Consider the following 19606-nt stretch of genomic DNA (forward strand, 5'->3'; position numbering starts at 1 on the left):
GGCGATTTTGGCCATGAAGATGAAGTTTTATTGATTTTATGTTTTCACGGTGTTTGTCCTATATTCTAAACGGTTTGCAAGATATGAGCCTCACAAAATAATTACTTTCGACATTAAGGCCCCATAAAAGCAACAATTGATCAGATTGGGAAAAACGACGAGATAAGTGTCTTCTCATTTTTGGTCTTCTATCACTTGCGTTGTCAGAATGTGGTTGGTTAATAATCTTCGAAATAAGAAAAAAAAAAAAAAAAAACAAGAACAAGAACAAGAACACATAGGTACCCCAAATTAAAGTCGATTTTGTAGTTGAATTTTGCTCGATTTGTCGTGGAACTAATATATTTATATTTAACAAAGCGAATCATAAAACTTACCAACTTCTTGAACGGGTGGCAATTTACCCGACTTGTTATAAAAACGTCTATTGTTGTAGCAAACAGTCGCTGAGCTTGCGGCTGCTACAGGATTTAGGGACAGTGTTGTTGTACTCCCTATAACTGGAGTACTTACGACTGGATAATTACAATTACTAGATGAACTGTTGTAAGAAGAACTTACAACGGAAGGCGGTGACATACTGAAACCGCCTGAATAATTACTTTGCATTTTTAAAGCTGGTGGCAAATAATTGCGATTCATGCGGGATTCGACCTCACGTATTAGCTCCGGACTTATAACTTTTATACATAAATATTGTAAGGAATGAAGCAATAGGATGGACGAGCATTTCGCCAACAACACGCATTTGTTTCATATATCAGATTGGTAGTTCATGTAGCCAAGCCAAGTCATCAAATTAATGAGAAAACATAAAATTAAAAATAAAAAATAAAAGCAAAACAAAACAAATCAACAAAATAATAATACAATAACTAATAATTAAAATAAAAAAGAGTGTAAAAAGTTAAGCTTGTTATAGGGGTTTCATGTGCCCGTGAAACGTACAGTTGCCATTTCAATGAAAACAAGGATTTTATTTACCTGGAGGTCTTTCAGTTACAGTTAATAAACCTGTACGTCTTGTACGTATACCACTGCTTACGCCTGGCGTATTTTGTATTCCAACCGGTGTCTGAAGCTTTGTATTTATACCACATTGTTCTCCGGAATGATGACTTAGCGATAAATCCTCGGTACAGCCGACTGTGTGACGTTTTCCTCGCATCTGCATATATCTAAAACGGTGAGAGTCATAGGTATCATAACCATAATTTTAACTATAGGAAGAAAAACAAAATATTTACCTTTGAATTTCTTCGGGCTTTTCATCCTGACTGATATTTGTGTTTTCCGAAGATATTCGATTATTAGCACTGGCAGTAGAAATAAGTTCATTATTAGTTGCTGTTGTGGGGTGCATATAAAATGTCTCATTCTGTTCGCTAGGCGTATCAATAGTTGATGACTGGTGGCCCATGGTAAAGCAATACGGCAAGTTTGCACCGCCATCAGATGCTCGGCGATTAAATGAGCCAGCTTTGAAAATATATTAAATTATATTTTTAAATCAGGTATTAATTATTTTGTATATGGTACTTACTTGCCCCCATTACCAATGGTGGCTTCAACAAATGCTGATCTTTTATGGTCAAATAGTGTAGAGGTTGATTCTGCAATGTAGGCAAATTGATTGGTGGATAAGGATACATCTGTTGCTGGTTTTTCGACGGTTCATATTTAAAATTTAACGCTATAACGTTCGGATCCTGAAGAGCATGCTCATGCGCAACATCACCAGGTCCAACCGTATGTCTTCTTGTGTTGCCATTACCATTGCCTTGGATTGTTGTTGTAGCAGATAGTTGATTTTGATTTGTATTCTATAACCAAATAATTAAGAAGTATTAAATACCAAGTAAAACGAAGCTTCAAGTTCGGAAGCGTTCTATAAAACTTATGTTATAATAGTTTTTTTTTTTTCAATTTCAATTTATTTTAATTCTTAATGCCCAGTTTTTCGACCTTAGGGCTGTATACTCCATTTTATGATAAAATAACAAATTTTATATAGTAGATTAAAAATATTAAGAACGGGAAACTAAACTACTCCAAAGCAAACAAAATAATGTGCATAATTAAGAGTAAAAGGACTTTTAAATTGTACACCTCCTTACAGAAACTTTTTTTTTAATTTAAAATAAATGAATTAAAACTACTCAAGGAAGGAGTCAGTGGGAGAAATATTAAACTACTCCTCCAAACAGAACTTAATATGTTTATTATAAATAGTAAGATAAATAAGTTATAAATTAATAATAAAATAATAAGTATTAAAAAACCTAATTAATAAAAAAAAACTATATCATTGGGTTTTGAGTACTCCAAAACAATATTCAAAATAAGAAAATATTTAAAAGAATTTGAACATCTTGCAGTTCTGAAACAGAGCAATAATATGATAAGGCAAAATATGTTCAAAAACATGTAAGGATATCACAATTTCTATACGAATTTTTGAATAAATGTGCAAATTCCGATTTCTATTCATAATATATTCTTTTAAATTAAAATATTTGTCAATATATTAACACTATTCTGTATTTGGAATGCTTGTATTTGTATTGAAATGCCTATAATTTAGACTCCAAGATGATAATCTGTCTGACGAAAACCTAAAAAGTGTTTTCTATCTTAAAACTTCTGAACGCTTCAACTTTTTAAATATTGGCTTCTACCTTTAGAATATACATAGTATGGTTATCTTTAAAGTTCTAAGTAACCACAATTTTAGCTGCAATAATGCGTTATTGATTTGTCGGTCCCCTTTTCCTTTTTAAGCATCAACGACATTTTTATACATATATATATACCTCGTTTGGACCTTGCATGCGTTCCAATTCAATGTCACTGCTGAACTTTTCTAATTCCACATAGATATCTGTCCATGGGTTCACTGATTCTGTTTGGGTAACGTTCGTATTTACCAGAGGACTTAAACGATCCAAAGTGTCTTGTTGTAGAGGTTCCGATCGATCTACCATTCCAGTTGTAATGCTGGTTCGAGATCTATAAAATGTAAGCAAATAAGAAATACTCAATATTACACAGTATGTTATCAATTATTGTGGACCGAAAAAAAACTTACCTTCCCCTATTTGCAAGCTGTTGTAATTTCTGATGATCTCGCCGCTTCTGCTGTAACTTATCGTATAACAAATAGTATATGGCATATATATTATCAAAACGTTTCTCGTGAACTGACTGGGCAATTTTATCTGCTGTAAGTCCGGACAACTGCAACATATGCGACACAACTACAGTGTCTAAGTTGGGTACCGCTGTAGTTTGTCCACCGGATGAAATGTCTGAAGTCATATGTGGATGAGTTTGCGAACAATCTCGTTCAACTTCAGTCATCCATTCGCATACCCAACGATGTTTCATGACCTGTTTGATGCTATAACGTTTTTCTGGTTCTACCACCAACATATTGCGTATGAGGTTTTCACAATCTACCGGCACAACAAATTGCATAAATTATGCATATGTTAATTTGTATGTACTATTTATATTCAAATGTTTAAAGAATCCTTACCCTGAGACATAAAATATGGAATGCGAAATTTTCCCGTTACAACTCGACTTTTCAACTCCAGCAGAGTTTTTCCATCGAATGGTAAAGCTCCGCACACCATTGCATACAGTACAACACCCAAACTCCAAATATCTGCTTTGGGACCGTCATATTCTAAACCTTGAAAGACTTCTGGTGCCGCATACGGTGGCGATCCACACCAAGTTGTAAGGGGGCTACCATCTTCGTAGTGATTGCTGAATCCAAAATCGGCCAACTTAATGTTCATATCCTTATCCAACAATACATTTTCAGCCTTAAGATCACGATGAACTACTCCTCTGCAGTGACAATACTGCACTGCCGAGACTAATTGTGAAAATACCCTTGCGGCTTCGGGTTCCTTCATACGACCATTGTCGACAAGATGGTCAAATATTTCACCATTGGCAGCATATTCGGTTACCAAATATATCATAGTTTCGGATTGCATTACTTCATATAAACGCGTTATATGTTGGTGTCGAAGTGTTTTCAAAATCGATATTTCTCTATAAGTTTTTGCCAGATACTCCTCATTGAGGCATGTTTTGTCGATTATTTTTATAGCGACCTGTAAATAAAGAGACACGACACATTGTAAACTCATAGAAAATATTTCTAATATAATAATTGTAATAATAATTGTTTCACAAACATTATGGAAGGGATTAGGGAGACTTCACTCCTATCCGTGAATGTAACCCTATTCATATTAGCTCAGTGATATGGGACCTACTGTTTATTGCGGATTCCGAATGGCGTGTCCAAAAAATTTGATGTTGCATAGACTGGGAATAGAACCTCGGCATTCAGAGTTCAAGGCGTGTGAGTATACCATGGGGCCACGGCACCCAAAATACATACAATAAGAAATATTTTGTCTATTACATATTTGAAGACTTCCACTGGGCATTTAACACACAATAAGTAGGATAATTAAAAAAACAACTTGAGATTGACATTTTTTATTTTGTTGCCTTCGTTGTCATGAAGCCTCCCCCGTAGAGTAGTAAGGTTATTCAACTTGCTTCCTAATAACCTTAAAGTATTTTGGTGCCTACGATATTGTTTCTATTATACTGGTTATCTTTTTTTTGCCATTTAGTGAAAAATTATCAAACAAAATATGTATGTGATGTAAAGTTAAATTTCTAAAGCCTCAGTACAATTTTTTATTACATTTCTTATTAGGATAATTAATATTAATATAAAAGTTATTATATACCCAGCAAAATAAAATTGAACTACTTCATGATGAAGTATGCATCTTTTCGAAGCAGTCCACAGAGAGTCATGATAGATACAGTATATCTTTATCTTTTGACAATATCCGATTTGTATCCATATCATCGAATTTATTGTATATGAGCATTTTATGAGTTTTTTTGCAAAATGACTTTTAAACAGCAAAAAACATGATCCGTTATGGTTATTTTTTACTTTTTATTCTAGAGAATTCGCTTTTATTGCTCAAAAATACTCGAAAACTTCTTAAGAAATGCTTCTTTATTGAGTTTCACAGAGTCATGCAAATGTGATGAAGATGCAAATTAGACAGCATCCTCTCGTAAAAAGATATATTCCTGAAGCACTTGCACTCATGATTCAACTACTTTTTTGGCCATAAACATTTTGCTGGGTATACATGTTTTCGAGTAGCTATAATATAATTACACTGCTCAACAAAATTGAAAAAGTTGAATGTTTCAGACGAAGTTGCAGTTGTTTCTAGATGAAATCGGCGAGTTATTTTCAAATCCGGTCCCGGTTTTTCTCCATCAGCTCTTGTTTTTGAGATATAGCTCCAAATCGGTTTTTACGAGTTTAATCCAGACTTTCGTTATTTTCGGATACAAACAAATATTTTTTGTGGGTTTTTCGACATTAATATATTAAGGAGATGTTGTACGCTCGATACAAATCGTTTTTGAAATAGTTATGGTGAATATATATCAAAAATATGTAGAAAATATACGACGGACCTTGTAAAAATTTCTTATTTTGAGTACTTTAAGCGGTAACTACGTCATCGGGGGAAGTCATAGGATCTTCATATGGCAATGCGGATATGCTTACGGTGTCTACTATATAGTCCAGTATTCAAATATATAATATAAAGTTCATAGCGCCCATGATTCGGCCATAACCTAAAAATCATCATGAAGACTGCCATTGAAAAGTAAATGGCTTATGTGGTAATATCACTGGTAAATTATTTCCCTTTAGCAGTCTTCATGGCGATTTTTAGGTTATGGCCGAATCATGGGGACTATGAACTTTATATTATACATTTGAATATTGGATTATATAGTAGACACCCTAAGCATATCCGGAGTACCATATGAAGATCCTATGACTTCCCCCGATGACGTAATTACCGCTTAAAGTACTCAAAATATGCAATTTTTGCAAGGTCCGTCGTATATTTTCTACATATTTTTGATATATAGTCACCATAACTATTTCAAAAACGATTTGTATCGAGCGTACAACATCTGCTTAATATATTAGTGTCGAAAAACCCACAAAAAATATTTGCTTGTATCCGAAAATAACGAAAGTCTGGGTTAAACTCGTAAAAACCGATTTTGAGCTATATCTCAAAAACAAGAGCTGATGGAGAAAAACCGGGACCGGATTTGAAAATAACTCGCCGATTTCATCTAGAAACAACTGCAACTTCGGTTGAAACAAAAGTCATGTTGACCAGTGTTATCTTTATATTGGCCTATGTATTATAATCAGCGTACGTAAAAATACTTTAAATAACATTTCCAATCGTTTCGTAATTTCTATAGAAACAATACAAAACGAAACATAACCCACGTTGGCCGAGCTCGCTGTTTAGTTTTGTTTTGTTTACATTCGTGAGTGGGAACAAAACGAAAAGCGAAAAGTACTCAACTCCACAAGAGCAGATAGAAAACGGAATAGTACTAAACACATGTGAATAAATCAAAAACGTTTGGTGGTTGATAAAATTCACTGTGGTATGCTGATTGGTGGTTGATAAAATTCACTGTCGAATGCTGATGCTAACTTCCCAGCAAACACAATGTCGGACGTCCGACGCGTCTGCTCAAAGTCGGAAGTTTTTTCCGACGCGTCTGACCTACTTCGGTCCGAACTCTGTCCGACTAGTCTGACGAACTTTTCCCGTCCTCTCTCTCCCTCTCTGAAGGGAATTTTTCTATTTTCTCTTGTGCTGCTTTGGCAAAATTAAGTATAAATAAGCAGAGAGAAAAGAAAGTGTAATTGTTGATGCAGTACGAACGAAAAATTTAGTGCTCGGGTTTTAATTTCTGTATCGGTGAATAAAGTTGGTTTATTTTTGTTATGCGTGTTGATACATAATAGTGTTTAAATTTTATTCATAGTGATCGGTTACATACATATTTCTTTATTTTTATTAAGGTAATGAAAGTAAAGATTTTCTTCGTCAAACTTCAACACTATTCCGTGCAAAGTCATATGTTTTATATTTGTATATGACCAAATTTAAGTTTCTGAATACTTTTATGTGTATCAAAATTTTTTTGCATGTGAAGACATGTATTTTTCATATATTAATAACAATTGTTTTACATGTTTCATAGATCGTGTTGACGAATTTGTTGTTCTCCACAGTTTGTTTTTCCACGAAGTTTAACACAGCATAAGATGATATTAAAACCTTTAATATGTTTATAGTAGATAAACTTTTATAGGATTTGGATATTTCATGAATTAACTGTGTATTTTCAACATCTTTTAATAATAAAAACAAATTCTGGTCGAATATTGGTAAATAAATCAGAAGTTCATACGATAGTTCATCTGACTTCGGACCAAAATCGGTCCGAAAGTCGACAAACACTTTCGAATTTCATAAGATTTTACTTCCGAATTCGGACCGATATCTGTCCGATAGTCGGTAAATAAATCAGAAATTTATACGACAATTCATCAGAGTTCGGACCGAATTCGGTCAGAAAGTCGGCTAAAACATCCGATTTTCATCCGAATTTCGGTCAGAGAACACGTCAACCACGCCATATGACTTTCGGACAGAGTTCGGATCCGAACTCGGACGTTTCATCCGACTTTCGGACCGATGATGATGTTGATGATGTTTCTTCCGATTTTGGTTTGCTGGGTTATAGGGTTGTTATGCAATCACATGTGTGTGTGCCTGAGTGTGTCATTGACAGTACGCACCGCAAACGTTTCCAAAAAATACTTTTTGTTCGGTGGTGAATGAAACAACTCGGGAAAGCCTAACCGAAGTTACATTTCAGCAATCGTACGGTTTCATCTTTTTACATTGAAAAGTTTGTGTTTTTGTTTTGGTTGTGAGAATGAAACGATTCAGAGAAGCTGAAAAGTTTGTGGCTTTGAGTGATTGGTACGGGAATCGTTTTGTTTGTTTCCGTTCATTGATTATAATATAGCTTCAAATATAAAATAAATAAAAAAACAAGTGAGCCAAGGCTGTAGTCGGGTTGGGGCAGACTATGTGATACCCTACACCACTACCTCTGTGCATAAGCTTTTTACTGGTAAAACTCAAAATATTAAAATTGGGATAGCTTAGCGCCTTTGCTCTGAATGTCTTCATTAATACAGGTCAATTTTGTTGAAACGCATTTAAGTGCATCGTCAGTACAACTCAAATAAAATAAGTAAAAAAGTATCAGTCGGCTTTGCCGACAGAGATATACCCTCAGCCTGTATATATTAAAACAATTTTTCCCAAAAATCGTATGTATTTTTAAAAATTTTGGGAATTTGAACCGACAAAGATATTCATTAGGATTAGAGATCAAAAGTTTTGCGGAGGAGATACTAAAAGGAATGGATCTACATTGACCATTATGGTGCCATAGGGGGTTTTTACACCCTTCGGGATGTTTGCTCAAGAAGTATGGACTTGCCCCTGAAAAAACGTTTACCAAGTTGCTTCAACAAAAATCAAAGTGATTCGATAGCAGGTCTTAAAGTGAACATATCCGAAATTTTGTGTGGGAGGTACCGGATTGAGTGGACAAATATAGTCCATATTTGAACCTGATCTATATCTAGTATATATATTAGGATGTGTAAAGTATGGACCAATTCCAGACTCCCTTCAAGAGTTACCGTATGAACAAATTTTCCGAATATTTTTGAACTTTTGTGGGGGAGGTACCTGAAGCAGTGGACCGATATGGCTTATCTTCAAACTTAAACTATGTTTGGACAAAATATTACTAAGGCCAAATTTTGGATCGAATCGGCAGATCCGTTCTAGAGTTATCTTGCGCTCCAACCACCTCACATGGTGTCATAGGGGTTTTTCGCAACGTTCAAGCAATTTTCTCAGGAAGTATGGACTTGCTCCTAATGAAACTTGAACCGTCGTATGGAGGGCAGTGAATACAAGTTGCTAAAACATCGAGAGATGGCCCTAAACTGAACTTTTCCGAAATTTTGTGTGGGAGGTACCCGAAGGAGAGGGCCGATTGAGTCTATATTGAAGCATTATCTTAGTCTGGAACACATTTCACGATGGGCAAAGTATGGACCAAATCGGTTACTCCATTCAAGAGTTATCGTGCGCACAAATTTTCCGAACTTTTGTGGGGGAGGTACCGGAAGGAGTGGACCGGTATAGCCCATCTTCGAACTTAAACTAAGTTTGGACAAAATATTGCGAAAGCCAAATTTTGGACCAAATTGGTTCATCCGTTCAAGAGTTATTGTGCGCACCAGCCAGCCAGACAGACGGACGGACATTGCTAAATCGACTCCAAATTGTCTGAAACACATTTCGTCCAAACATACTTGGGGTCTGAAACCATTATTTCGATGAGGCACATTTTGCCCGTATGAAAGTGTATATACCCTCGTTAGCATAAATGCTGAGGGTATAAAAATGGAAAAATGGGATGTACGCCAACCATCAATAGGCTTCTTTCTCTGTGAGACCCCCATCATTTCGTAAGAAGTCGATCAAAATTCCGACCTGTTGTGTGATTGCACAAAAAGTAGAAAAAGGGATGCTATTGCGATATTTCTGTTGTTTGACCACCTATACTTTTTATAGAAGAGAGATATTGGCTTTGAAATAAAAGGTTGGCCTTTTCTCCAAATAAGTTTTTTTCACATTCCGACCCCTGAATATTATCCGACCATCTCCAAAATCAACGGGCTTTTTCATCTGTAGGACCCCCATTAACCCCCAAAATTTCGTGACGATCCGATCAAAATTGTGACCTGTAGCATGAATACAAAAAATGGAAAAATTGGATATATTACCGACTATGCGATATCTCCTTTATTTGGCCACCTACGCCAACCTACTTTGCATCATTGTAAAGATGGGATTTTCTACTTTCATGGTCAGTTTTTGTTTTTGGAAGGTCCCCAACCAAAGCTGTGATATTCGTCATTATTATTAAAATCGAAAATGAAAAGTTGGATTCTATAAGCGGCTATTGCGATATCTTCGTTCTTTGACCACCTACGACAACCTACGTTACATCGTTGCAAAGGTCATATTTTCTTCTTCCATTAGCAGGTTTAGCTATTGATATACCCTATATAGAAGCGGAGATATTTGCTTTGAAATAAAATGTTGCCTTTTTCTCCAAATAAGAATACAGCCAATAGTAATCCCCAAAGATGAATATCATTCCACTCTTTGCGTATCTATGCTTTACAATCAATCATTAATTAGTAACAATACAGATAGTTCTCTAAAACTGTTTTCAATAAAAAAAAACTAATTTCCGTAAATTGAATTCTCTTCTTTCGAAAGTCGATTGAGCAACAGTGTTAGTGTGTAGTAATGAAGATGAATTAGAACGCGCTGTTGATAAATTCTATCATATCTTAAACAATATTCTCTCTAAATGTGTACCAAAAATTCAAATAAATTGTGGAAATAAGTAACCCTGGATCACATCGGAGTTAACAGCTCTTAAAAATTCAACAAATAATTTTTTTTAAGAAATTTAAAAAATCTGGCTCTACAATAGAGTATTCTAATTATTCCATTGCTGGATCCAAAATTACAATTGAGTCTCGTAGATGTTATCAAATGTATCTAGATAAAATTAAAAATAAGTATCTAGATAAAATTAAAAATAATTTTAAAACGGATCCAAAATCCTTTTATGATTTTGTTAATATGAAAAGAAAGTCATCAACTAAACCACGCTTTTTAAAGTTTAACAATTCTGTTTTTGTCGGTGCAAATGAAATAGCTGAATGTTTTGCTGATTTTTTTGCATCCACTTATTTTCAAAAAGAATGCCAGTTAAATACTCCATACCCTTACCAATTATCGCGATTAGATCATTGCCATATCTTCAAACCGATGGCATGGACTTAAAGCAATTAAAAGTTCTGGTCCTGATGGTGTGCCTAGCATAGTACTCAAACATTGTCATACCACCCTGGCCACGCCTTTGTCTTCGCTATTTAACTATTTTTTAAAATTAGTTTATTTCCCATCATATTGGAAAAAAATCTTATTTAGTACCCTTACATAAGTCTGGCAGTATAAGTGATAGTGGTGTAGGGTATAATAAAGTTTGATCAGAACAGTGGGTGAGGTGAAGTTTACATTTGAATTGCCACTAAAATAAATGTGGGTCTTAGGACTAAAATGTATTAACTAATCTTGGGACCAAAATGTGTTATAAACATTGTTGTCGAAATAAACATATCACATAACGATATAATCCCAACGGCAATAACGGCAATCCCACGGCAGCGGGTTCTTTCCTACCGGATTGACCCGGAACAACACAAAACCAATGTTCCGGCCAGCGGCAGCCACCTCAGTGTGTACATGTTCGTATTTGTTTCGTTTTTCTGTATTGGGAGCAGCATATCCCGGAATGCCTGCTCCGAATTCTATTGGTCCGAGCCGGGACGGAGGAAAACCCAGGACCAATATATCTGTGCTCAGTTTGTCACATCCGCATCTTCACCCACATCCAACCTTCGGTGAGATGCAATAGATGTCAGGAGTGGGTGCATCTAAGGGGTTGCTCTGGACTCGTCCACGTGAGGGACTACGACAGGGACTATGTTGCTGCATGCTGTGTGAACACAGTCCCCAGTGAGTCGTCGTCGGATTACGAGACTCCCTCGTCGTCTGATTACGAAACTCCCCCGCAGTCCCCTCGACAACAACCGCACACGCAGCCTCTAACACCAGCCGTTGTTGTCCCAATCCCCGAAAATGCAGCCTTTTTGCAATTGAATTGCAATGGACTCCGAGGTAAGATCGAGGAGATAGTAGATTTTATGAGTCGGAAGAACATCAAGGTCGCGGCGGTGCAGGAAACCAAGCTGAACAACAACCACAGCTTAGAGCGTTGTGATGGTTACAATGTTCTGAGGAAAGATCGCACCAGTAGTGGAGGTGGGGGATTGGCTTTCCTATTGCACCAGTCTGTCCAATACAGACCTATCTCGCTTGAGCCTGTCTCTAATGACCCGTACATGGAATGTATGGGGGTAGCAGTCAGGTGTGGAGCTGCCGAGATAGAGTTGCTGAATGTATACATCCCGCCGAGAAATAGATGTATCCCTGCTTATAGGCCTGACATTAGCCCGCTCTTGCAAGGTCATAATCGTCTGGTCCTGGGGGATTTTAATACGCATCATGAGATGTGGCATTCGGCCCTCGGAAACGACCAAAGAGGTACAGCGCTGGCTGAGCAGATTGATAGCTCTACGTTTTGCACGGTCAATGAGGACGCCCCTACCAGAATTAGAGGAGAGTGTCACAGTTCGCCTGACATAACCATCGTGTCACCTGGTCTGACAAATGACGTTACCTGGCAACCCGTCATTTCCCTTGGATCAGACCATCTCCCCATAATTGTCTCCATTAGCAGACCACCCGACTTCATCACCTCTGAACGCCGCACGTTCGTCAATCATAAAAAGGCTGATTGGCCGAGTTTCAGAGAGTTCACCAATCACCGCTTCAGAGAATTACCCAATCCTTCTGATGTTCGGGTAGCGGAAAGGACGTTCCGGGACATCATCACTGCTGCAGCCGCTCGCCATATCCCTGCTGGTCGAATACCCGAAGTAAGACCAAATTTCCCAGCAGAGGCGACGGGATTAGCAAATGAGCGTGATGAGCTTCGTAGTATCAACCCCAATGACCCCAGAGTCAGGGAGCTGACACTGGAAGTTAACAGGCTGGTCGGCGAGCATAAGCGGAACAAATGGTTAAATCATCTGAAGAGCTGCAACATTGGAGCCGGTATAGGTGAATTGTGGGCAACGGTTAAGTCACTCTCGAACCCTGGAAGAAGGAAAGATAGGACCTCAGTCATGTTTGGCGACGTTACGTTGACTGACCCGAAGAGATGCGCAAGTAATTTCAATCGACAGTTTGTCGAGCATCTCGAGAGTGACAGGGCGAAGAGAAGAGTATTACGTCGCATCAGATCTCTTCCTGCCGAGGATGAACCACCACAATTTACAATGGATTATGTTGCCAATGCCATCAGGAACGCTAAATCATCCACTGATGGAATCTCCATGGTAATGTTGAAGCAGCTGGATGAGCCGGGAGTCGAGTATCTCACCAAAGTCTTCAACTTGTCGCTAGCCACCCTCGTTGTTCCCGAAGTCTGGAAAATGGGCAGGGTGGTCCCACTACGGAAGCCAGGCAAGGATGCCAGCAAAAGTGAATCGTACAGACCGATTTCGCTTTTGTCGCCCGTAGCAAAGACACTTGAGGCCTTGCTCCTCCCCAGTATCAGAAATAGCTATCAAGTTGCCGATCATCAACATGGATTCCGTAAGCAACACAGCACGACAACAGCGCTGGTGGGGTGATATCTCCGGAACTGTTTAACCTCTACCTCTCCTGTATTCCACCCCCTCCACACGGCAATGAGATCGTGACGATGCGGATGATTGCACGATCCTGGCGTCGGGTACCTATCCTGATGACATCTGTGAGAGACTGAACAACTATTTAACCGATCTTACCACCTTTTTCCATTCGAGGAATATGCAGATTTCCCCCACAAAATCTACAGCCACTCTGTTCACCACATGGACAGCGCAGTTTGGACGTGAGTTGAATGTCGTGGTCGACGGTAGCAGAATTCCGACCACAAATTGCCCTAAAATTTTAGGGGTCACATTCAACACTACATTCACGTCGTGCGCACACGCCACAGCTATCTGCGACAAGTTGAAAAGTAGGAACAAGGTCCTTAAGTCCCTGGCCGGCAGCACTTGGGGTGCAGATAAAGAAACCTTGTTGGCCACGTATAACGCGATAGGTCGGTCTGTGGTAAGCTATGCGGCTCCAGTCTGGTCCCCGAGATTGTGTGATTCGAACTGGAAAAAGATTCAAACTTGCCAGAATGCCGCCCTGAGAACAGCGACAGGGTGCCTCCTCAAATCTTCAGTGGACCATCTACATGAGGAGGTAAAAATTCTTCCTGTAAAGCAACACAATGAGATGCTTTCGTTGCAGTACCTGCTTGGATGTTATCGTGTGAGCCATCCCAATCACCATCTTGTGGGTAGGCCCGGCCCATTCAGGGAGATCAGGAAGGATATCCATGCTCTAGAGGGAGAGGTCGAACGATACAGGTGAGAACCCCTAGATCAACAAGCATATCAAGCAGGATTGAATAGCATTCACACGGACGCAGTTGCCAAGGCCTTAAACAATTATAGTGTAAATAAAGTACTCGGAGTACATCCGAGACAAACCAGAGTAGTTTTGGCTCAACTACGCTCGGGATATTGCAGTCGCCTAAATTCGTATTGGGCGGAAATCGATCGCGCCGTGCAAGACATATGCCCAGTATGCGGCATGGGCCCGCACGACACACAAAACCTTTTCAACTGCCCCGCCAAACCTACCCATCTAACTCCAGTGGATCTGTGGCTACATCCCATCGAAGCAGCCACTTTTCTGGAACTGGAGATAGACCCAGAGCCAGATTGAACAGAGGAACGAACAAATAAACATAACAAAAAACACTGTTACAAAAACAACAATAACGGTATAATAGGATGCGCGTCTATGGAATTTGGGAGAACACATTTCAGTTAAAATAACAAACTTCGCCAAGAAACGACATAGACTTTAATTCATGCATTAAATCTCTGCCTCTCTCGTTTGTCAAAGAACTTGATAAGATTGTTTATTTATTAAAAGATAGATCGGTCACAGACCGACTTTCATATTGATAATGTAAGCATACATATAACTGATGGTAATGTTCTCTACACAACCGTTTGGACGTTCAAGTCTTTGTTGAACGAAGTTAGCGAAAGGTTTTGCTGTATCCGTTATGTTTTTTATTTACGCCCTGTTTTTCTATCTACTTGGTCTTTACGTGTACCTGACATGGCACCTTGATCACTGGGTTAAAAGGAGTATTCCAGGGCCAAAACCAAAAATCTTACTTGGAACATTTCCTGGCACCGTGTTGGGAAGCAAGAACTTTATTTACGACCTTGATGATATCTATAGGTAAGGTAATACCAAATGCAGAAACTTAAATTATTGTCTTCATTACAGGCAGTTTAAGGGTCAAACGCGATTCGTAGGCCCCGAATTATGTAAAGATATTTTAATTAAGAATTTCAAATGTTTTCAAGATAATGAGTCCTCAAAATGGGTAAGACTCCAGATTGATTAAAACGCGAAACAATTATAACGTAAACCTTACAAAACAGATGGATCGCCGCAGGGAACCAATATCTGGGAGTAATCCATTTGTCTTGCCGTCTACAGCATGGAAAATCAAAAGGGCTGAAATCGTACCAGGTCTAACAAATTCCAAGGTCCGTAAGAGTACAAGAAAACTCAATAAGAGTTGACAAGAATCTGGCAAAGCTTATTAGCTTGAAATCATGTCAATTCTATAATATCTACATTATATAATCTTTTTGACAAAACAATACAAAACTTGTCCCTTACTCTTAGATAAGAGGCATGTATCCGATTATTGAGACCATTGGAGACAAATTGGTAAAATACTTGAAACAAATGGGTCGTAATGGAGAATTCACCATTGACGCCAAAGAGGTATGTATGCAGATGCTGAAAACGTTTATATGTACATATATTCATAATAATATTAATTGGACGATTTTCGAAGGTGTCTTTACGTTACACAGCAGAAATTGTAGCCGATGTAGTTTGGGGCATAGAAGCTGAAAATTTCAAAGAAACCAGTTATGAACAGAAACCCACTTTTTTCGATATGTCAAAGAGAATGATTGCCCAAACATTCAAAGCTTTTAAATATTTTTTTGTCATAGGAATATTTCCCGCTGTCCGGCACTTTATTTACGTTCGATTCTTTCCCAAAGAAACAGACTGTTTCTTTTTGCGCCTAACTGAATCTGCATTACAGTCCAGAAAAAGTACGTCCAGCAGAAATGATTTTCTCCAGCACATGTTGGACTTGCAGTGCAAAAAGGGCCTTAACGATGTAGAAATATTGGCACACCAGTTAACATTCCATTTTGATGGTTTCGAAACATCCGCCACATTAATAAGTCACAGTCTTTTGTTGGTAAGTTATATTACAAAGATGCTTATTGTCGAGATAATTTCAATTGTATGTCAGTTGGCCAGAAATCGTGAAAAACAACAAAAATTGCGAAAGGAAATACAGGATCATATGGCTGCTAATAAGAATGATTTGGGCTTCAACGACTTAATGAAACTCCCCTATTTAGAGCAATGTGTAGCAGGTAAACGTGTAAATTACACTGTGCAACATTTTTAAAGTGATCTTGTGCAAACAATTCGAACTGAGGATTTTTTGAAAGTACAGACCCAAACGACAAGAAACCCTAGTTGGGTTTCGTTGTGTCAGATCCAGCTCGGATTTTATGGTCCCATCTACACATGGTTAAATATTGAGTTTTTAAAGAAATTCGGGGCTATATCTCTGAAACCAATGCGAATCTTCTTCTGATCTCTGAAGCAAATTTGTAGATAAAGGCAAGAATAAAATATTTGGAGAAATAATGAACTCAAAAAACTACATTTATTGCCTCAAATTTCAAAATATATGCAAAAATGCCACAATTTTTATACATTTCGCACCGTATCTCCAAAACCGTTAATTGTTCCTGAATATTTTCAGAAAAATATTCCCTGGAATGTAATACACAACTCTTCAGAACATGTCATTGTTGTAAAATGCCTCTATCCCGTTGTTTTCAATACATTTTTCAACGACAATTTAATAAAAATGTCAATATTGTGGTGAAATCCGAAATGCGAGAATAAACTGTTGGTGTGAACTGTGTTTGAAATACGTGCTGTAAAAGATATGATGCAAAATACCGCTGAAACAACATGAAGTAAGCATTTTAGAGTTTCAGAATGTTCTAAAGAATTGTTGAGAACTTTATTTGGAAGATTTTTGCAAAAGGTTACTGGGTTCAACTCCCAATAGTTTAGCCGATACTGACCAGAATTTCAGCAATTATGTAAAATTTTCTATATTTTATAGATTTTGATGCCCTAGATGGAGTTTTTCTAATGTAATTTTTTCAAAAGATAAGATCTACTAGTTTAGGGCTACAATATTGCTAAAGACAGCAAGGCCAAATTCCTATTCGTTTCTGAGATAAAGGCCTGATAAACGCAATAAAGTGTAGATTTAGCCCGGTTTAGATGAGGCCATAAAATCCGAAGTGGATCTGACAGGACAAAATCCTGCTAGGGTTTTTGTAGTCTAAATATGTACTTTCAAAAAGTGCATACTAGAAGTTGTTTGCATTTTCAGTGTTGCATAGTGTTATTAATTAAATTATAATATATTAATTAATTCCTTTGACTCCAGAAACCTTACGCATTTTTACACCTCTGCCATTTATGACAAAGCTCTGCACGGAAGCAATTTCCTTTCAAAATACGGATGGCGTCAATGTACATGTACGCCCTGGAGATGTATGCATTATTTCCTTGCATTCCATGCATCACGATCCAGAGTACTATCCGCAGCCGGAAGAATTTATTCCAGAAAGATTTTCCGAGGAAAACGGTGGCACTAAAAAATTTAAGGATATGGGTGTATATATGCCGTTTGGCGACGGTCCGCGCATTTGCCTGGGTATATTCTAGCTTAGTACAGATTTATAAAAACTAACACCAATCTGTTTATACCTTACGCCTGTAATTTAATGAAACGTTATTCCTAACAGGTTGACACCATTTGCCTTTTTCGAAAGTTTTCCATTTCCCGTCTGTTTCTCTAAGACGATTCCAATTTAAATTCGTTCTAATTACTACCAAACTCATATTGTTGTAGGAAATGTTTGATTGAAAATAAAAACAATTCAAATATTTTTCAAAAACAGAAGTTTGGTCGTGATTCGAACGAATTTGTATTCGAATTGTCTTAGTGATACAGGCCATTATTTTATCTACTTAACTTTTTTCAATTTCTTTTTTCAACAGGTATGACGTTCGGTTTAGCGCAGACAAAAGCTGCAATCGCAAGGATAATTATGAATTTTGAACTGGGGGTTAGTGAGCAAACGCGTAAGGACAATTACCAATCTGCTCATGGCTTCATAACTGGTTTAGACGGTGGTATATTTTTAACCCTGAAGGAACTATAATGTGGGGATACAATCGCCATTCGTAATTTTAAAACATTTGCATATGGGCGTACCAACATGGTACAACAAACATGTAATAAAATAAAAGCTATATGTTTATTCAAAGATATATTCAACTTTTTTCATTTACGAAATACAATTTGGAGACCACAATAAGAGAGTCAGTGACCTAAGCATATTTTTCATGACAAGAAATGACACCTACATACACATCGGCCATATTGTAGAAAATTAACATATCGTCGGTGTCATGCTTAAGTGTTCCATACACCATTTGCCTGATTCAAGAAAAACTCAAGTTAATGTTTTAGTCCGTACAGGCTAGATGTGATGTAGAAATCCAATACTTTAAGAGCTCAGTTCTACTTAACAAAACTCAAAGAATATATTAGGAGTTGATTTTAGTCTCAGATATCTTTTATAGTCTAGAAGTTATGGCCAATTTTTATTAATGCAAAAGGTTGTTGATTTGTTCCATAGGATCTTTTTTTCATGTTTTTGGCAATTTGTGTCACATGGAACACTTTATGTCACATTTTAACAAACAAACTTTTGCTCAATTGTGTTTCACCTCCGTTATGTGAAGTGCTGCTGTAGAACTGAAAATTCGGGAGCTTCAATAAAACAGTTGCTGTAGAAGATAAATGCTTAAGGGACCATTGTTATATGTTTCCTTTACATTTATTTAAGGAGTGGACTTCTCCACTTTCGAAAAATATAATTTTTATTAGCATATTTTTATTGTCTTATTTCATCCTTTAATTCATTCGAAAAAATCAATAATCGTTTTTGAACTATTGGTAGTGGCAATAGAATTCTATTTTAATTCATTTTCTGACATTTTTATTATCTTACATGTCTTTTATAAAGCGGGAGGCGTTAAATTTAAGCAAAAATAAATTTTAGTTTCATATAACAATACAACATTTTAAAAAATCTTGATTTAAAAACTATTCTTCTTCAGTTTTTAAACCTGGTCCTTTAAAACAATTTGTTCCATACGCCACATTGTTCGTAACTTCACAAAATTGGGCAATTTTTTGTTCCAAACGCCATCATTTTTTGTGAGGAGCAATTCGTTTTTGTCTTTTTTTGTTCCCTACGCCAAACGGTATGGATATGGAACAAAAAAGTTCAAAGTTCTTTTGTTCCATACGCCAGACTTTATGGATATGGAACAAAAAAGCAGATTTTTTGCGTTCAAAGTGGATATGGAACTTATTGAGAACTATAGGAGATAGAGGAAAACCGACTAGAAATTAAGAAAGAGCAGGGTTGAAAACTTTGAAACGTGTCTGTAACTCGAAATTTCAAAATTGGCGTATGGAACACTTAACACCGACGATATGTTGAAACTGACCCAGCAAAATGTTCGATGCCAAAGATGACATTCAATCATGGGTGCAAGTGATCTAGCATGTCATCTTTTTAGCATCT

General features: G+C 37.3%; 2 protein-coding genes across 4 annotated transcripts in view; one reads left to right on the forward strand and one right to left on the reverse strand.

Moving 5' to 3' along the window:
* Sik3 (Salt-inducible kinase 3) overlaps positions 1-19606 on the reverse strand; it is a 64660-nt gene that overhangs the window by 7040 nt on the left and 38014 nt on the right. Inside the window, exons 3-9 of one of the 2 annotated variants that reach the window (XM_073992822.1) lie at positions 3539-4130; positions 3089-3455; positions 2814-3009; positions 1544-1823; positions 1248-1479; positions 985-1178; positions 378-680 (exon numbers count right to left, since the gene is read on the reverse strand). In XM_073992822.1, the coding sequence (XP_073848923.1) occupies positions 378-680; positions 985-1178; positions 1248-1479; positions 1544-1823; positions 2814-3009; positions 3089-3455; positions 3539-4130 (2164 nt within the window). The remainder of the gene's footprint in view (positions 1-377; positions 681-984; positions 1179-1247; positions 1480-1543; positions 1824-2813; positions 3010-3088; positions 3456-3538; positions 4131-19606) is intronic. The other variant, XM_073992823.1, reaches the window with a different exon arrangement.
* Positions 14747-18278, forward strand: LOC141406791 (probable cytochrome P450 28d1). Of its 2 annotated transcripts, none has more exons than XM_073992824.1 (8): positions 14747-15053; positions 15102-15201; positions 15260-15367; positions 15510-15611; positions 15685-16104; positions 16159-16285; positions 17389-17658; positions 18006-18278. In XM_073992824.1, exons 1-8 carry the CDS (start codon positions 14872-14874, stop codon positions 18167-18169), a joined length of 1473 nt encoding a protein of 490 aa, XP_073848925.1. In that variant the 5' UTR covers positions 14747-14871; the 3' UTR covers positions 18170-18278. The 2 variants fall into 2 exon arrangements, with proteins under 2 accessions (XP_073848925.1, XP_073848926.1); XM_073992825.1 differs by having other exon boundaries at positions 14934-15053; positions 15182-15201.

Source organism: Musca autumnalis, unplaced genomic scaffold, assembly GCF_047663935.1.
Source record: "Musca autumnalis isolate F117 unplaced genomic scaffold, ASM4766393v1 scaffold_5, whole genome shotgun sequence".
NCBI classification, from domain to species: Eukaryota; Metazoa; Arthropoda; class Insecta; order Diptera; family Muscidae; genus Musca; species Musca autumnalis.

Bases quoted from the DNA above. Each gene is read 5' to 3' on its own strand.
- LOC141406791 (XM_073992824.1), top strand. From the start codon at position 14,872: ATGTTTTTTATTTACGCCCTGTTTTTCTATCTACTTGGTCTTTACGTG. The intron at 15,202-15,259 runs GTAAGACTCCAG...CTTACAAAACAG, and splicing joins ATAATGAGTCCTCAAAATGG to ATGGATCGCCGCAGGGAACC. The intron at 17,659-18,005 runs GTATATTCTAGC...TTTTTTCAACAG, and splicing joins CGGTCCGCGCATTTGCCTGG to GTATGACGTTCGGTTTAGCG.